Source organism: Rhineura floridana, chromosome 3 (assembly GCF_030035675.1).
Source record: "Rhineura floridana isolate rRhiFlo1 chromosome 3, rRhiFlo1.hap2, whole genome shotgun sequence".
Taxonomy (NCBI): Eukaryota; Metazoa; Chordata; class Lepidosauria; order Squamata; family Rhineuridae; genus Rhineura; species Rhineura floridana.
Genome location: NC_084482.1, coordinates 87,777,314 through 87,796,115, shown reverse-complemented (window position 1 = coordinate 87,796,115; position 18,802 = coordinate 87,777,314). Strand labels below are relative to the sequence as shown.

The following is an 18,802-nucleotide window of genomic DNA, read 5'->3' as shown; positions in this document are numbered from 1 at the left end:
AAAAAAAATATATTAATCTACTTTCTGAAGAATAGTGCATGATCCCCTTAACGTTTAAGTACCTTTAAATCTCATTGACTTCAACGGCAGGAGCGGGATGGGGTGTAAGTTAAGTATGTGCTTAACTATATATTAAAGAGAGGCTAACTCTGCCTATATTCAATTTATTATTATTATTAATAATAATAATAATAATAATAACTCACTTAATTAAATTTATATCCCACCCTTCTTCCCAAAGGGAGCCGATTGGCTTGCATGCAAAAGTCACAAGATTGCAAGATATACCCCAAAAAGGACTGAACAAAAAGTTCTGTTCTATGGCTTTGCTCTCCTACCACTGAGCCCTAGATATTTCCTTAGGGCTTATGAGCTATAGAAACGAAGTCGAAGGAGCTCATACCAGAAAACTTTCAGATCTTTCAAGTAAATGGGGAAGGGGAGACTTTTCCTCCAGGGACGATGACAATAAAGGGACGATGACAATACATTCAACAGGATCTAACAACAACAACAACAACTCAAAGGCAGCAGTTTGCATGTAGGCACAAGGGGAAGAGAAACCAGTCCCCAGGAGTTACTGACCAAGTTAGGGCGGCAGGGGACAGGAGGCACCAAAGAGAGACATGGAAGGCGGAAGAAACTCACAAGACAAGGGGAGAAACTTACATGGCAGCCTTCCTGTGGCTCACAGGATGGGCTGCAATAGTGATGCAATTGCGGGTTGCTGGAGGCTCCGCTCTTCTCCCTCTGGTGGGCTGGACAGCTCGGCATCCGCGAGTGAAACCTCTCTGGGCCCTGGAAAGCCCAGCGCTCCTCACCTTCCTGGAGGCGCAGCAGCTACAGCTGAAGCCAAGCGCAGGGGCCCCCGCCCCACTTCCTGCTGCCTTGGGGTGGTTCTGGGTCCTGAAAACCCTTGGAAGGGAAATAAGGCTGGAAAGAAGCTCCTCTAAGGCTAATTCTTACCTCTGCCTTTCAATCTTACTCAGCTGTTGAGAGTCTACAGCTAGGGTTTTTGCAATCAGTGGGGGGTGAAGATTAACCAGTTGACCCACAACTCTGTCAAGCTTTGCTGTGATTTTCACCACTGTGGTTTCCAGAGAGATGGGACATTTTGCAGTGAGAGGCTTTTCTCTAAAGGTTGTACTTTCCCCAAACACAGCATACGTCTTACCTTCCCACTCAGCTTTCTGATGTGTCTCCTACCCATTCTAGTGAAGGGGTGCAATACCCACAGCACATTGTTCAGGAAGTATAGTACAAGACTCCTAAATATTCTTACTAACCAAGTTTTCAACAGCAGAGCATAAAATTGTAAATCCATGTTCTGAGAACAAAGTATGTTACAAAGCACTAAACTAAAATCAAATTTAACAATTCAGCACAGGCTTCTTTGCCTGCTTGTTCTCATTCCATGAATGCTGGGCAGTAATGGTTTTTTAAGTGAATTCAGAACAGTTGCTTCCAGTGGTGGACACAGCAAATAAATATAGTGTGTGGGTTCCAACAAGCATCTTTCAGGCGAACCCCCCCAAATAGCTCCAAACCCACCAATAAGCATTGGAGACAGCTTAATCAGCACAACTCATAAGCAACATTGTTATATACATGGACAATAAGTTCTTATTAGGGAAGGTAATAGAGACTGCAGTCCTAACCCCATTTACCTGGCAGCAAGTCCCATTGAATTCAATAGGACTTACTATGAGCAGACATGGTTAGGATTGCACTGAAAACCTGTATGGAAGACAGACATAACAGATGAGCAGCTTTAACAAACATTTTTTATATATTACAGCCTCAGAAAAAAAGGTGATCCTGTAGCTAATTTTAGTATTCTATTAGTCTTATTCAGTTTTATATATTTTAAAACAGAAAAGACTGTGAAGGTAAGTGATTTTATTTTTAGACCATTAAGTTTTGTAAAGCAGCTACATCTAGTGGTTGAACAGGGCAGTGCAAAAACAGTTGGATTTATTCACTTATTTTGTCAAGATACCAAGATGATTTTGTTTTACTTTTGGGCTTATTATGCAATTGGCAGTTGGACAAAAACATGTAACACTTGATGTTTATTATTGGAGATCCATTAGTTTTAAGAATGGTGTATGCCAGGGAGAGATCTCTGAGGATAAAAGTTTCAATCATGTCAGGAATGTGAGAATGTTTTGCAGACATCACCGTTGTAACTGGAATGCAAACAGATTTCTCTCTCTCAACATATTAATAATGAGTTTTAAACAAACAGACATTTAAAGGGCAAATCAAACAGACTACATTCTTAGTCTACGGGGGCTTGAATTCTCTTGACAATTTGAAAGGGGATAGATTATATGCGAATGAATAGCCTTCAGAACTTTTCAAGTTAGTTATCACTGGTGCTGATATATATTCACTAATACGCAAACAACCTTGCCGTTTAAGAACATACCTATAGCCAACAGATATTTCCATCAAACTTTAAAAAGCGGGAAATTGGGCAGCTATAGTGAATGCAACAGGGGAGGAGACCTGACCTCTCTGAGATATTGTACTGCCCTACAAATTTGTCAAAATGCAAACACAATTTGGGTTGGTCTTTCACAGTCCAATCCACTTCCTGTGTAGCTTGGAAAAATTTCGTAACATGTGCCTCTGAGCATAAGGTGAGTGGTGGCAACACCTGCCATTTCCAAAGATGGAGAATTACATTTTTACATGTTTGTTGGTGTTCTTTGCTTCTTTCCTGTGTTACTAATGTTTCTACAGAGAATCTAACCTAGAAAATTTTATTTCCCTCATATTCATCCTAGAAATCTGTGTCAAATTTATTTTTATTAATTTCAAAGCCTTTTTATTGCTCAGTGCCATATGATGGCAAAGACAGCCTTTTGTGTTTCAGACTGGAGGTTATGTTCTGTTTCTATTTTGGGTGCATTAACAGTTGAATCTGAAACTGCAGGTTGATGTAAAATTAAACTGATTCCAATATGTTGCTACTTAAGCAATGACTCTAGCTGTTGGAAGAAACAACGTTGGCCTTCGCAAGATGCATGTTTTCAGACTGCTATGCTTTAACTACTCCACTGTTACAGGGGCGAGACTGTACTAGGACCATCAAGGGGCAAGCTTTTTCAGCAAATGTTTTCCACCTGCCTTGCCTCACCCCTCTGCCTGGACCTTTATAGGGAGGCACTGCAGACTGAGAGGTACTGCTGCGGGGTGAGACTGTGCTGGGACCATCAGGGGCAAGCTTTTCCACTTGCTTTGCCCCCTCACCCCTCCTCTTAGTGACATTTCCTGGGGACTGTCTTTTACAGGAAGATGAGAGCTTTTGGTTTTTAGCCGTTGTTGCTTTTTAGAAATGCTAGGATTTTGTTGGCTTGAATTTTTGTAAATTGTATTATTATTTGTATTTTGTATTTGTGTTTTTCTATTTGTGTGTAAGCCTCCTTGGGGGCCTTTTGGTCAAAAGGCAGCCTAGAAATAAACCATAACATAACACTTAAGGAAAAGTGGGCATTGTCAATTAAAAATAATTTTGCTAGAATATATTTTACCTCTCACTGTTTTATCTTGTGCAAACTGGGACACTCCACATGTCCATTGGAAACTATTCTGCAGAACAGTCAGAGCCGTTATTCCACAATTGCTTTTGGAGCTTTTTCTTAGTGTTGCAGTGTTGCTGCACTTCACACGTTCACAGAAACAGAAGCAAAAGACTATGATTTACTATAGGAAACGTCACTAAAATTGCAAAGTAAATAAAACATATTTAAAGTGACTATCTGAACGATATTAACTGTTTTAATATTGTTGGTGCCTCCCTGCTGAAACAAGATCAGCACAGCACATGTCCTGTTTCTGTTATTTGGGCTGATTGCAGGTGTTGCCACCACTCACCATATGCTTGGACAACCTTCCTGCTGGACAATCAAGGGAAAACTTTTTTGGTATCTGAAGGTCTAACAAAGCAGCTGGAACCTAACTGTGAAAGACAATTGGATTTTTTAAAATTGATTGCTGGGTTTATTTTTCTGCCCAGAAACCCAAGCTCTCATGCTGAACTGCACACATTGGGAAAATCAGAAATTAGGCTTGAGTTACCTACAGCCTAGGTGGCCAGCCAGCTGGCTAACTGTGGTATGCACAGCAGTGTTTCTGTTTCTCTAGGGCTATTTTCATCCTTTGCTATCAAGTACTGAAGAAAAAAATGAAAAATAGCCATTATGACTGTGAGTATAGTGAGCACTTGAAAAGAGTAACTTGTGGTAGATAGTTTGTCAGATGTCTTTAAATTATCTCTTTATTTCACCCTTTAGCAATAAGCTTCCAATCCTTCTTTACTCATCATGATAACCACAGAAAAAACAAACTCACTTCTTACTGCAGGCAAACAAACATGCTTCTTTATTGCTAGCTGGGTAGAGAACTGAAACTAACTGAAAAACATAGGAAAATCCAAGAAGTGGAGTCTAACTCTAGGCCATAATACAAAGTTTTAATATTTAACTCTTCAAGAGTCATGTTACTATACAGGCTATTTTGTTCAGGATTGTTTAAGTAATTATAGGGTGAGTGAAAAATCTGCTCTCAGTCAGGGAAAGTCTTGAGTGAGCAGACAGCGGGGGTCTCTTCCAGATGAGGCTTTTGCTGTGCACTTGCCGTGCCTTATTCACTGAATTTTTCAGAGGGTTATATTCTTAAAATTGCTCTTGTTCTTAAAACAAGCTGTCATTTCTTAAATAGAGGCTGTCATTCCTGTCTTGTCACAAATTGTTGTTATGTGCCTTCAAGTCGATTACTACTTATGGCGACCCTTTGAATCAGTGACCTCCAAGAGCATCTGTCATGAACCACCCTGTTCAGATCATGTAAGTTCAGGTCTGTGGCTTCCTTTATGGAATCAATCCATCTCTTGTTTGGTCTTCCTCTTTTTCTACTCCCTTCTGTTTTTCCCAGCATTATGGTCGTTTCCAATTAATCATGTCTTCTCATGATGTGTCCAAAGTATGATAACCTCAGTTCCATCGTTGCAGCTTCTAGTGATAGTTCTGGTTTAATTTGTTCTGACACCCAATTATTTGTCTCTCCTCCAACACCACATTTCAAATGAGCCGATTTTTCTCTTATCTGCTTTTTTCGCTGTCCAGCTTTCACATCCATACACAGAGATTGGGAATACCATGGTTTGAATGATCCAGACTTTAGTGTTCAGTGATACATCTTTGCATTTGAGGACCTTTTCTAGTTCTCTCATAGCTGCCCTCCCCACTCCTAGCCTTCTTCTGAATTCTTGACTATGGTCTCCATTTTGGTTAATGACTGTGCCAAGGTATTGATAATCCTTGACAAGTTCAATGTCCTCATTGTCAACTTTAAAGTTACATAAATCTTCTGTTGTCATTACTTTAGTCTTTTTGATGTTCAGCTGTAGTCCTGCTTTTGTGCTTTCCTCTTTAACTTTCATCAGCATTTGTTTCAAATCATTACTGGTTTTCTGCTAATAGTATGGTATCGACTGCATATCTTAAATTATTGATATTTCTCCCTCCAATTTTCACACGTCCTTCATCTTGGTCCAATCCCACTTTCCGTATGATATGTTCTGCGTATAGATTAAACAATAGCGTGATAAAATACATCCCTGTCTCACACCCTTTCCGATTGTGTACCAATTGGTTCCTCCATATTCTGTCCTTACAGTAGCCTCTTGTCCAGAGTATAGGTTGCACGTCAGGACAATCAGGTGCTGTGGCACCCCCATTTCTTTTAAAGCATTCCATAATTTTTCATGATCTTCACAGTCAAGGCTTTGCTGTAATCTATAAACCACAGGGTGATTTTCTTCTGAAATTTCTTGGTCTGTTCCATTATCCAGCGTATGTTTGCGATATGATCTCTGGTGCCTCTTCCCTTTCTAAATCCAACTTGGATGTCTGGCATTTCTTGCTCCATATACAGTAAGAGCCTTAGTTGTAGAATCTTGAGTGTTACTTTATTTGCATGAGATATTAAGGCAATAGTTGAAAATTACTGCATTTCCTGGGATCTCCTTTCTTTGGAAGTGGGATGTATATCAAACACTTCCAGGTTATGGGCCACTGTTTTGTTCTCCATATTTCTTGACAAATTTTTGTCAAAATTTGGGCAGATTTAGTCTCGGTAGCTTATAGCAACTCTATTGATATACCATCTGTTCCTGGTGATTTGTTTCTTCCAAGTATTTTAACAGCAGCTTCCACCTCACATTCTAAAATTTCTGGTTCTTCATCATACGGTTCCTCCGTGAATGAATCTGTCATCCTTGCAACTCTTTTATAGAGTTCTTCAGTGTATTGCTTCCATCTTCCTTTTATTTCATCTTGGTCAGTCAGTGTGTTCCCCTGTTGATTATTCAACATCCCTTTAATTTCTCCAATCTTTTGGAATAGGGCTCTTGCTCTTCCCTTTTTGTTGTCCTCTTCTATTTCTATACAATAACTATTGTAATAGTTTTCTTTGTCTCTACGTACTAGTTGCTGTATTGTTGCATCTAGGGTTCTGACCTTGTTTGTATCTCCTTTTGCTTTTGTTTTCCTTCTCTCTTTAACCATTTTAAGAGTTTCATCAGTCATCTATTGAAGTCTTTCTTTTTAACTAGAGGTACTGTCTTTTTGCATTTGTCCCTGATAATGTCTCTGACTTCACCCCATAGTTCTTCTGGTTCTGTGCAACTACCGTATATTCCGGCGTATGAGACGACTTTTTAACCCTGGAAAATCTTCTCCAAAGTCGGGGGTCGTCTTATACGCCGGGTGTCATCTTATTAGGGTTGCCATATTGCCCGGATAGCCGGGTTTTACCCGGATTCTAAGCATGCCACCTGGTGCCCGGCTAGCCCCTTAGGTGGCCCGGATTCTCAGCTTTCATTTAAAAAAAAAAGTTTCTAGGTGGTGCGGTTCTCAAGATATATATAAAAACGTCAGGCACCCCCCCCCGGTTAAATCTTTTTTTAAACTACTGTATAGCACTTCGTAGCTTTATCCCCGCCCGTTCAGGATTTCAGCCAATCAGTGAAGTGTTTGTTTGGTGGCAGTGTCTGCAAAACTTCATTGCGAGGCCAGAAAATGGTGGTTTCCCCTCCTGTTTATCTGAAAATCTCATAAATTGGGTAGGTATATACATTTCAGTTTTTCCCCCTGTTGTGTGTAGGAGTCAGATCCTGGGCAGTGTTTTGAAAACCTTCCCAATAGTTGCTTTTGGGGGTAAAAACAGTGCTAATCCCATATGTCCAGAGTAAATCCTATTGAATTCAGTAGGAATTACTTTTGAGTAGACATGATTATGAATGTGCTGAAAATCAATGGGACTTTGGAGTGAATGTAAAAAAGAATTGTGTTTGTGTTCTCTTTCTGCCCCCCCCCAGTCCTATTTTAAAGCAAGTAGGCAGGGCTTACTTAAGTATTGCAGTTTTTATTCTGTAGGAAACTAATACTGATTTTTAAAAAAGTAATACTGATTTTTCTGCAATGACCAATTGGTTTGACAATAAACTATTATATGGGCTGTATGTATTTATACATCTGCAGTCTTGGTCTTGTTTTCACAGAAAGTATGGAACTTCTCCATCTTCTGTTGCCAATTATATAATCAATTTGATTCCTATATTGACCATTTGGTAATGTCCATGTGTACAGTCATCTTTTCGGTTGCTCAAAAAATGTGTTTGCAAGAAACAAATTATTGGCTTCACAGAATTCAATACGTTTCTCTCCTGCTTCATTTCTGTCTCCTAGGCCCCATTTCCCCACAATTCCTAATTCTTCCCTGTTCCCTACTTTTGCATTCCAGTCCCCCATGATTATCAGCACATCTTGTTTTGGTGTGTGATCAATTTCTTCCTGTACTCCTGTGTAAAATCTCTCCAATTCCTCTTCTTCTGCGTTTGCTGTTGGGAGCGTAGACTTGGATGATGGTTATGTTAATAGGTTTCCCATTTAATTTCATTAATCTCACTCACTCAGACCTTGCGTTACAGCTCCTAATTACTTTTGCTACATCACTTCTCACTATTAAAGCAACCCCATTTCTTCTTAATTTGCCATTTCCTGCATAAACTATTTTGTAGTTGCCTGACTGAAAATGTCCCATTCCTGTCCATTTTAATTCACTCAAGCCAAGTATTGTAATGTTGATGCGTTCCATTTCTTGCTTGACAATTTCTAACTTTCCGTGGTTCACGCTTCTCACATATTCCTATTGTGTGTGTCATACAACTCCGGCCTCTCCTTTCGCATCTGTGCGCATCAGCCTCTGGGCTTCCTTTTGACTTTGACCCAGCTTCCCTAGTAGCTCAGTGAGTGCCTTCTGACCTGGGGGTTTCATCTTCCAGCACTATCTCGTGTTACATTTTGGATACTCTGTTCATAGGGTTTTTGTGGTAAGAGGTATTCAGAGGTGGTTTAGCATTGCCTTCCTCTGAGTTTGGATGCATCTTAGTCTGGTATCTTAGCTTTGACCATTCCGCCTTGGGTGCCCCTGCTAGGAGTCTACCCTCTTGGTCCAGACTCCTGACGGCATTGCTCTCAGCTTCTTCAACATTCTCAAACCCCCTCACCACGTTAAGGTGTGCATCCTAGAGCGGGTGTGTATCCTAGAAGGGTAATTTTCAAAAAGTATCCAGGGGGGAGAAGCACAATTTTTGGGGGATGGGTGATGCACTCGTTTTCTCCACCCTGGCTATAAGGCTGTGCATGGAGTTTGACTCTTTTATATGTATAATATATATATTTTGCATAAACTCAGCCTTAAAAAACCCAATAATGCACAAGCAGCTCTTAAGTCCAATGTGGGCAAAGCTCAATTTGATCAGAACTGCTAAATTCCATGAATAAACCCTTTCAAAATGAATTCTACCATTATCCCGATTCCCAGACCAGGGATGGGAAACCTGTGGCTATCCAGATGGTGTTGGCCATGCTGTCTGTGTTGGCCAACTATTTGCCATGATGTCTGAGGCTGATGGAGTCAGAGTCTAACATGTGGAGGGCCACACATTCCCTTCATCTAGGTCTTCATCAAACATGTTTGAATTTTCTTCTCCTTAGCTCTTTTACCATTTTCATAAATAGCATAAAAAGAATTGCTGAATGAGGAAGCAAAAACCCAACCCAAACTTGCAATTCTGGTGATTGAACTGCTGGATATTATGCCATGACTGAATACAATTTCTTACAGGAACAAGTATTATGGGCTTTTTTTATCCAAGACAATAATATGAGCCTCTCACCAGAAATCTCTCATCATCTCCAGAGCTAGGAGGAGTGGATTCTGTCCCCTCTTTCTTGTTATCATTGAAGTTATCCAATGTAACGCTAGCTTTTAAAAAGGGATCTAGTTGAGAGAGCAAATGCAGGAAATTACAGGCTGGTTAGCTTAACATCTGTTTTAGATAAATTGGTAGAACACATTATTAAAAATAAAATTGTAAAGCATACAGAAGACCAAGTCTTGCTGAAGAGGCATCAACATGACTTCTGTGAAGGTAAGTTCTCTCTCATTCATCTTTTTGAGTTCTTAAGAGTGTTAAATAAGGAGGTAGATAGGAGTAATCAGGAACACCTGAGAAATCTTGCACTTGAGATTAAACAAATGTGTTTTCCAGGTACATGGATAGCACCTAATACATTCATGTTTTCTTGTCGCTGTGCAGATACACATGAAATTGCTATGAAGCTGAAAATGACATCAGTCTAAATATAAACACCTGCTGATGAATACCAAGTGTTCTGGTAAGCATCTTTTTAATATCTCGCATGCTCAACAGTGGTGGCTGGTGCCTGAGGGAGGAAGCCCAACAGTAGGTGGAACCAGAGCCAATGTCAGGAAAAGCCAACTAGTTTTAGTTTTGTCTCCATCCTCCTCCCTGCCAAGTAGTCCAAGGGCAATACTGAAACTGAGGAGGAAGCTGAAAGGAAGTTCCACCCTTTGGACTGGCTGAAAGCAAGCAAGCAGGTGGGAACTGTCCGAGGTTGTCAGGACAGCACCCCATTTGCACAAATGGACCAGCCTCTGCTCAGGCAGTGCATCCATCCACTCTACAATCAATGGTAACTGTGATGATTTCTAATCCTTAATATTTGTCAGTGTGCAACCTATCAAAGCCAGACTTCAGAGCTGCCACAGCACAAACATACCCTCTTTAGCAGAAAGGTTAGACTCCAATTAGTTAATTCTGGCAACTACCTCAATCCAGAACTGCAAGTTCATCAGGCAGTTGCATACGATATGTACCAAATGATTATTTTGATGGCCACATGTCATGTCCGCACTATGTCCTTTGCATGCTGTCTCATCAATAGCCAGTTGGTCTGGAAGACTAATTTCTGTTGCATAGACTCAGTGTGTGGAACATATACTGGCTTTAAGAGCTGATTTCCACTGACCGTGCAATATTGGTTGATTCTTTATTCTTCAACACATCAGACTATTCAGTTAGAAAGTATTTAGAATATGGCTGCACAGTACAGGAAATCCACTGGCTTTAGGAATGACTCAAAAAGATTAGACATCTGCAAAGCTGTCTCATGTGTGCTGAGGGCTGCAGGTCCAAAAATCTTGCAAAGTGAGTTATTTAATTGGAGCAACTGCCTGTAGACTTTTTGTAGCATGTTAAAGGAAACTTGAAGAACTTCAGAACTTAGGAACTCATAATCACAGTTGATTTGATCTAATGAAGAACTACCCTCTCTCAGCCCATTCACACCAATAAACATTTTTTGCTCCCAAGCTCTAGTGCTAGTTACACGATACAGAGAAAGAGAGAGAGGAAGAAGTTCTCAGATCAGTAGAGACCAAATGTCAGCTGCTATCCAGATTTTAAAGCTTTAAGCAGTTTGGGACAGGTTACCTTAGAAACCATCTGCACCCATATGCTAAGCTCAGTGTTAGAGGACCTGATGAGATGCCCACCGGAAAAATCTATTTGGCTGGTCAGCACAAGAAACAGGGTTTTCTTTGCAGTGGCCCCTCACCTATGGAATTCAATCCTGGAGGAAAGTTAGGCAGGGAACCTCTCTAATGTCCTTTAAATGAGCTCTGAAGACACAGTGTTGGAATGTCAGACAATGGGGGCTATTGTCCAGGACTTGTAGTCAGTTTTATTGTTTAAATGTAATGATTAAATGTAATATTGTTGTATTAACAGGATTGATTAATTTTATGGACTTTGTGAGGAGACTGTAGTATAGAAATAAGAAGCAGTATAGAAGTTTTTAAATACATTTTAAAAATAAAAAAACAAAAAGTCTTTAAAATAACAACAGAGCAATGCAAAGCCCTCTGACACTGGGCTAGGGGGTTGGATTAAATGAAGGTATCCCTCCACCCAGCTCTCCTTGCTATGTGGCTTCCTGTTGGCTGCAACCTTCCGCCCTCTGGTGGGATCTCTGCCACTGGGACTCAGGAAAAAGTGGGGCTGGGGCAAGTTTACTGTCACCCAGTGACAGCATCAAGCCCACTCGGGTCTAGTTTAGGCCCATTTGTCCTGACCCCCTTCTTCTGTCACAGGGCTGCAGGGCAGCTCCATAAAGCTCTGTTGGTGGGGCTGGGAAGTTAGGATTGCACCCCCAAAAAACTAAATCAAATTTACCCAGGTGTTATGGGGATGTTCACAGGCCGACTCTACAAATCTCCTGACACCAGTTAGGAGTCTTTAGGGTAGCCTTTCCCAACCAGTGTGCCTCCAGTTGTTGTTGGACCACAATTCCCATCTTTCCTGACCATTGGCAATGCTGGCTGAGGCTGATGGGACTTGTGGTCCAACAACATCTGGAGGCACACTGGTTGGGAAAGGCTGGGTTAGGGGATCTTAATGTTTAAGATTAGATTGTAGGCCACTTCAGAGTATGAGGAATTATGGAACCCATGCCAGCAATAGGAGTGTTTAACATTGCTTTCAGTCCAATAATTAAAACTCTCACCTTCAGTTAAAAGTTGTAACTTGCACAATGCGAAAAGGTGCTTCCCATTTTCCCCCATAGGAAATTTACACACAGTTTGCTGATCTTTGTAAAAAAACAAAATCTATCTGCAGTGAGGTGAAACTCTCCTAAATATGAATACCTGAAAAATACATGGAAGTGGGCATTTTCACGATGTTGAATTCTGTACTTCCAGAGAATACACAACCGTGATTATATGCTCTTCATTCTTGCATTTCATATCCATTCACACAACCACACTAATTAATGCACAAAACATAGCTGCTGCTTTAGACTTTCAGCAAAAAGCAGAGAAATAAGCTCTCTAAAGATGCACATAATAGAAAAAACATGATTAGACTCCAGTCATTTGCTGAACAGGAAATGTGTTCATATCCAATTATTACTAACTGCTGGATCTTTTATTTGAACCTTGATTATCTACCCTTCCTGTGTCAATATATAACTCCACATAAACTGGCAATCTTATTTATGCAGATGTCTTATTATGCAAATATTCTAGGTATCTCAAGGCTAATGAGACAAAAGATGATGTACTGCACTGTAATTTTGATCTTCAGGGTTTACAACATCCTGAGTTTTTTATTCACAGAATTGCACATCAATAATAGGTTTGGAATGCAAATCCCATCTCTTTTTCTCTATCATTATAAACAACAAAACCCTAGCCAATATAACTGATGAAAAAATTCTCATTGCCATTAACATAAAAATAGGAATGAATTCAGCCAAGATGTGTTTTCCTGTGAGATGCTTTTATAAAACCTATGCGGGATTATGACTTCATAATCCTTGAAATGGACTCCTGGAAACAATATTGTGGAATTCAGGCAGAAGTCACATGAGCAGCCATACATGGAAAACAAGTGGCCCCAATTTATTTTTTTCATAATGTGTTTGCATTGTTTTAGAAGCTAATATACTACTGAAGGAGGAAACTGCAGCATTTTTCTTAATTTATTGCTTTTTATTAATCTTGCATACTCTTGCCCACAAGTTTTTTTAGTTTGATAAATTCTGAAATCAGAGATTGGTCTTAATTTGTTTTGTTTTTTAACCAATCTCACTGTTTTCTATTGATCATTTGCATGGCTGCTCTTCACACTTCTGTCAATCTTTACTGGCTTAGCTCCCCCAGTTCAGTTCTCATTAAAAATGCACAAGACTCAAAGACTGTTCAACAGGTTTACTCAGAACGGGCTCTTAAGATGCTCAAGAGGGGGGAAAGGCACAGATTAAGAGACTCCTGTGACTCCTGAATATAGCATATGGGATTTTGCTTGTGGCAAACAAAAATACTGGTAGGAATCATACAGGCTAAAAAAATTCAAACTTTTCTTTGTTGCCATAATTAGTTGCCTTCATTAAAATGGAACTTAAATTACATTTCATAATATAAACATATGAAATGAAGTCAACTTCAGGAAGTTGTTTTTTTTCTATGAAGAGTCCTCAGTATACAATGCAGCTTCTCATTATACATTTACTACAAACTCTATCCCAGTAGGCATTGGGGCAGTTGTGAAGCACACAAGTTCCAAAACCTCTCAGTGCATTAAGGCAGTGGAAGAAATCCACTTGCTTTCCTTGCTGGCAATGCCAGTCAACAGGTAGAAAGGGCTAGAAGCCTGTAGCCTAATCCATTCAGATGTAATCATCCTCTACTGGCTCCCCATTAACATCACAGTAATGGATGAAGATGGCTACCACTCGCTGAAATACGCCTTTCTTCATCTGACGGAGCTCAGAGATCTCCTCGCCTATGGTTTCCATGCAGATGTCTGCTGACAGCTGTCCTTTCCTTCGGGGAGCATAAATAGTAGCTAAAAATATGAAGAGAAAGAGAATGGAAGCAAAAGCGATTCCCATTGGAATTTACCCTGACTTTTAAAAAGCAATAAATAATAAGCAGTATTTTCTCATTCAAAGTATCAACCGTTCAAATTTAAGTATAAGCAATACAAAGAGATGAAAAATATGGCAGTTCTATTAAAGACTCAACCTAAGAGGCCACAGGGATCACCAACCGTTTTGGTAAAAACTGGAAAATGTGTTGTGGACACTACAAGCACATAGCAACCCAACATGCGCCACAACCTATTCTATTAGCTACAACAGGACACTGCTTTCAGGACTAATTTCAGTCAAGGGAGGAGACCTTACAGGTCTGTGAACACCACACTGGTGATGCCAGGACACATTGGTTTTAATAATACGCCCCCCCCTTTTGCAGCAGCTACTGTTGGAAGGGTATGTGTTGCTGTTGTCTCCTTTGATCCAAAACATATACTGCAACAGTTGTTACCATACTTTCCCTCATGACTGAGCTGCATTGTACCTTGCTTCACCCAGAATTGGGTGCACATAGCCAAAAATACTTTTCTACTATTTTGGAAAATATTGCAATTTTTAATTTCTTTTACTTACCGGCACTATTTATATGCTGACCTCCAAACAGTAAACAGATGATCAACCCAGAAAAATGAGGGAAAATCCCTAAATTTAAACACATTTCTTACATCGGGTGTGGGGAACCTCAGGCCTCTCCCCAGCTCCTCTCCCACAACCTCTCTCCAGGCCACACTCCTCACGAGCCCTCCTCTGCACCCACCTTGAGTGGTTTCCCCTGGCTGGAAGTGTGTCCTTCAACTCAGATAATGTCTCTTGCTTGCCTAGATGGAGGACAGAGTGTGGTGTGTGAGTGCGTGCAAAGGTAGTCTACTGTACAAAGGTAGAATTGGCATTATTTGCTCTGCCCACTTTTGCTTCTGGCCCTGCCCAACACTAGCATGTGGCCCATGGAAGGTTGCCTAGAAATGTGGTCCTCTGCCCTGTAAAACCTGGTTTAATTTAGCAGTTAAAACAAGGCCCTTCTCAATAAAATTGTCTTAACCCAGTGCTGAAAGCTTGCCTTGTGCACCTTCATGCATTCCAGAGTATGGACACAGCTAGAGAATGGCCTGCCCTGTGCCCTAGCGGAATGTACAGAGCAAAGCCTCATTCCCAGTTCTTAAGGCAAGGAGGAACAAAGGATGAAGGCTTTCCCTCCAATGATCGCATGAAGGCCACATATTTAAATGAAGTTGTATTACCTTGTAATGTTGTACACGGCTTCAGGTACCTTTCAAGCTGATGGGCAACTCAAATATTCTATATAAATAAATGAATATATACATTCACTTACTTTTTTCATCATCCTCAAAGTCGTATCTGGCATAGCCATTAGGCTCGGCTGTTCTGAGTGACCTCAACCAGGGGAAATCAGTTATCATGGAGTAAGGGGCCCCATCCACAACACCTGCAGTAGCGGCAATCGGAGAGAAAGTAAGGACATTACTATGCTTCTTTCCCAACAGTAATCCTTCCTCCTCATTGGGCCCACCTCTTCTGCACAAACCTGACCTCCACACAAGGTGATGGGTGGCTCACATGTACTCACTAACGATATAATCTATAGTTTTTGTGGCCTAGCCACTATGGACAAGTCACCTTTAACACCAGCCATCACACAACCCCTCCACAAACACATCTTCTGCAAACCAAAGTTCTTCATCTTGTCTGTCTAATGACCCAGTTCTTCATCTTTTTTTTTTTTTTAAATCACATCACACCCCAATGTTTAAGTTTGCTACTAAAAACAATTCCTGGATTATATTTGAGTCTCCAGAGAAAGCTCTCTGCAGGCAAATAATGTGTCTTTAACAATAGGCTGGCCGTGTGCTCACACTTCCATGGTCAGAAGGTATTATTCTGAGCATCTCTAACTTTGTTTTCGCTTAACAAATATTTTATTGAGAAATGATACATAGCTGTTTTCTAGGCCTCCATAATGCTCACCTTCTAAAGTGTACATGTCTCTCCCCCAGGGGTACTTTGTATATTTTTTCAGGTCATCTTCTGTTCGTGTGGCTTCAGGGAAGAACTCATATTTAATAAGCTCTCTGGAGGACAAAGCGGAAGAAGGAATATGAATAAGAATGGGATATATATATATGGAAATCAATTTGTGAAAGATTATAGATTATAATGCAGTCTTGTTTTATACTACTTCCGCGATCACCATAGGTGCCTTGGAATTTTACACAGGTAAGGAAGGTGCCAGAAGGTAGATGGGGTGGTGCTTAGTGCCTCCTCTGGCAGCCCATTGCATTTCTCTAAGTGTGGAGGAGGGCACTTTTCCTTCTCCCTGCCTGTAAATCTGGGGTCTGATAGGCCCAAAGAACCATGGGATTCTGCAGGTCCTACAGCAGCTATGATGGACTAAAACAGATGACAATGGGAAAGTCAATCAATCAATCATTTATTACGGTCAAACACCAGCACTATAAAATATTAAAACTATAAAAACATATCAACATTATAGAGAGAAAGAAACAAACAGCTGCTACATAAGATAATACAACTCTAATGGCAGGGCTGTGAAGTCGGAGTCGGAGTCGTGGAGTCGGAAGCAATTTTGGGTGGAGTCAAAATCGGAGTCGGTAGAAATGTACCGACTCTGACTTCAAAATAAACTTTCATAGGAATTTAGGAAAGTTTTCTTGTTCAGAAATTTTAATCAAATAAATATATTTTGTGTTCTATCAATCTAGCCTGATGATTCACGTGGTGGTGATGAAATGCCTTGTGCTACCATTTTACTACAGTAAATTTGTTATTACTAGTTAATATACATTTGTCATTTATGAAGGAGTTGGAGTTGGAGTCGGACAGTAGAAAAATAGAGGAGTCGGAGTTGAAGGTTTGGCGTACCGACTCCACAGCCCTGTCTAATGGTGTTGAATAAATACCCCAGTGGGCAAAAAGCCCCCCAAAAGTTAGCTATTATTATTATTATTTTTCCATCATCACTCTCCAACAGCTAACAGCTGATGCACAAAATCTTGCCATATTATATGTGACCTGCAGGTTCCAATCTGAGAGTAAATATTCGAAATAAAATGCATCAGACCTCCCTGGGATTTTTTGAAGAATTGTGATAAGATCAAATCGGGAGTCCTGATAAAAAAGACAATACAGCAACACTTGAGCAACAGTTTCCACATCTCCCATGCCACAGGGGCATAAGCGCTCTTGAACTGTAAACTTGTTAAATCTGCCTTCTAAAAGTACAGAAGGTAAAGATTGAGCCTAGCGAGCGTGGAAGCTTTTTTATACTTGGGGATTGACAAATCTGCCATATAATTTGTTGTTGTGAGCATTCTTGCATAATCTCCATAGTTAGAGTGAAGTGCGGCCAAGCTCAAATGATTTTGTAGGTCAATGCCCATCATTAGCTGGGAGATAGCAGTTTTAGCTTTAGTATAGCCTGATGCCATAATAGTGGCAGTAGAAGAAACCAAATACAGCAATTTCGCAGACAATGTCCTTTTCCAAATGGGAAAGTCTAGGCCAGCCTTTCCCAACCAGTGTGCCTCCAGATGTTGTTGGACCACAACTCCCATCTTTCCTGACCATTGGCAATGCTGGCTGAGGCTGATGGGAGTTGTGGTCCAACAACATCTGGAGGCACACTGGTTGGGAAAGGCTGGTCTAGGCCCTGAACAACTTATTAAGAAGTCAGCAGGTGCTTGTGGGTCAAAGTGACTTCTTTTCCTTTGCAAAGAGTGACTGCCAGTATGTAAATTTGGCATTGGTTGGTAACAAGAATACTTTGGTAAGAGACTGAGAAATATCTCTGGCATAGTGGATGACAAATCCTTAATATCCTTGGAGATGATGGAATCAGCTTACAAAGCAATAAAAAGTTGAAGAGACCCTGGTGACACTGTACCATAAAAGAATTTGAATCATGAAAAGTGGAAAAATCCACAAAACCACCTGTGGACTCGGTTCCCATAATGACACAAATGATGAACAGAGTTAGCCCCTATCTCTGATCAATATAAAATATTGCTCAGACTCGCTTCTCGAATGCCCTACACTTTACCTCATTCCATTTCGTTGTTTCATTTCCCCTTCCCATCTCCTGCTCTCTCTTTTGCCTCCTTTCTATTGATCCAGTTCAAAAAAACCACTTTTGATTCCCCCTCTCCCACAAACACTATATAGGTGGCTATGGACAACGCTAAGGAGTTTTTAAATGATTAGGAAAGTTAGAAGAGTTTTTTTTGTTTTTTTTTAAAGAGCAACAGTCCAGGGAGTTGAAGGCTTAGGATGCCTTTCAAATTACTTTGTCTGATTGTTTTGTAAATGCCATTCTTGTGCCAGTTCATATTAAGTCCATATTTCCAATCTTGTATATTGCCTGAATAAATGTTTTGTTATTTCTATATTGCAGACTTGCAATATTAATTCTCTTCTGTTGACCATTTTGGATCAATAAACGGTTTAATTTGCTTCTGCTACTATCTTGAGTCTGTGGCCCTTCTCACTGGTTGCACCTTTCTCACTAGGCTGCAGATCTGAACCCAGATTAAGTGCCTAGCATAGAAACCAAGCAGGCTGCTGGGGAGGAAAAGAGCATGCAATTCCTCCTCTAGCAGCCCACTGCGTATCTGGGCTGGGCAAGGAGGAGGGAAAGGCCAAAACCAAGCAGGATGCCGGTGGAAACATGGAGCACTTCATCTTTCCTTCCTCCTCCATGTCCACAATGTATAGACAGAAAATGACACTCCTTCCTATGCCTCCAGCATAGAAAGCAAGAGAGCTGGTGACATGCGCGCGCACGCACACACGCACTGGGATTTATTCTTTGATTTATTATAGTGTATCAGACTATGACAGCCTGGTTATGGTGACCTCTGGCATATGGGCCTCATTCTGACCCTAAATTGCAAGATAGTAAGAACTGGTTTTTCAGCTGACTAAGCTAATAAGAAAAAGTCCCAAACAGAAGG

The 18,802-nt window shown here is 40.6% G+C and overlaps 1 protein-coding gene across 4 annotated transcripts in view; it reads right to left on the bottom strand.

Moving 5' to 3' along the window:
• Positions 1 to 13,134: 13,134 nt before the first annotated feature.
• Positions 13,135 to 18,802, bottom strand: part of FBXO38 (F-box protein 38) — a 52,289-nt gene continuing 46,621 nt past the window's right edge. For all 4 annotated transcript variants that reach the window (XM_061616822.1, XM_061616819.1, XM_061616821.1 and 1 more), the window contains exons 20-22: positions 15,801 to 15,904; positions 15,148 to 15,261; positions 13,135 to 13,786 (exon numbers count right to left, since the gene is read on the bottom strand). In XM_061616822.1, coding sequence (XP_061472806.1) covers positions 13,608 to 13,786; positions 15,148 to 15,261; positions 15,801 to 15,904 — 397 coding nt within the window. In that variant the 3' untranslated portion in view covers positions 13,135 to 13,607. The remainder of the gene's footprint in view (positions 13,787 to 15,147; positions 15,262 to 15,800; positions 15,905 to 18,802) is intronic.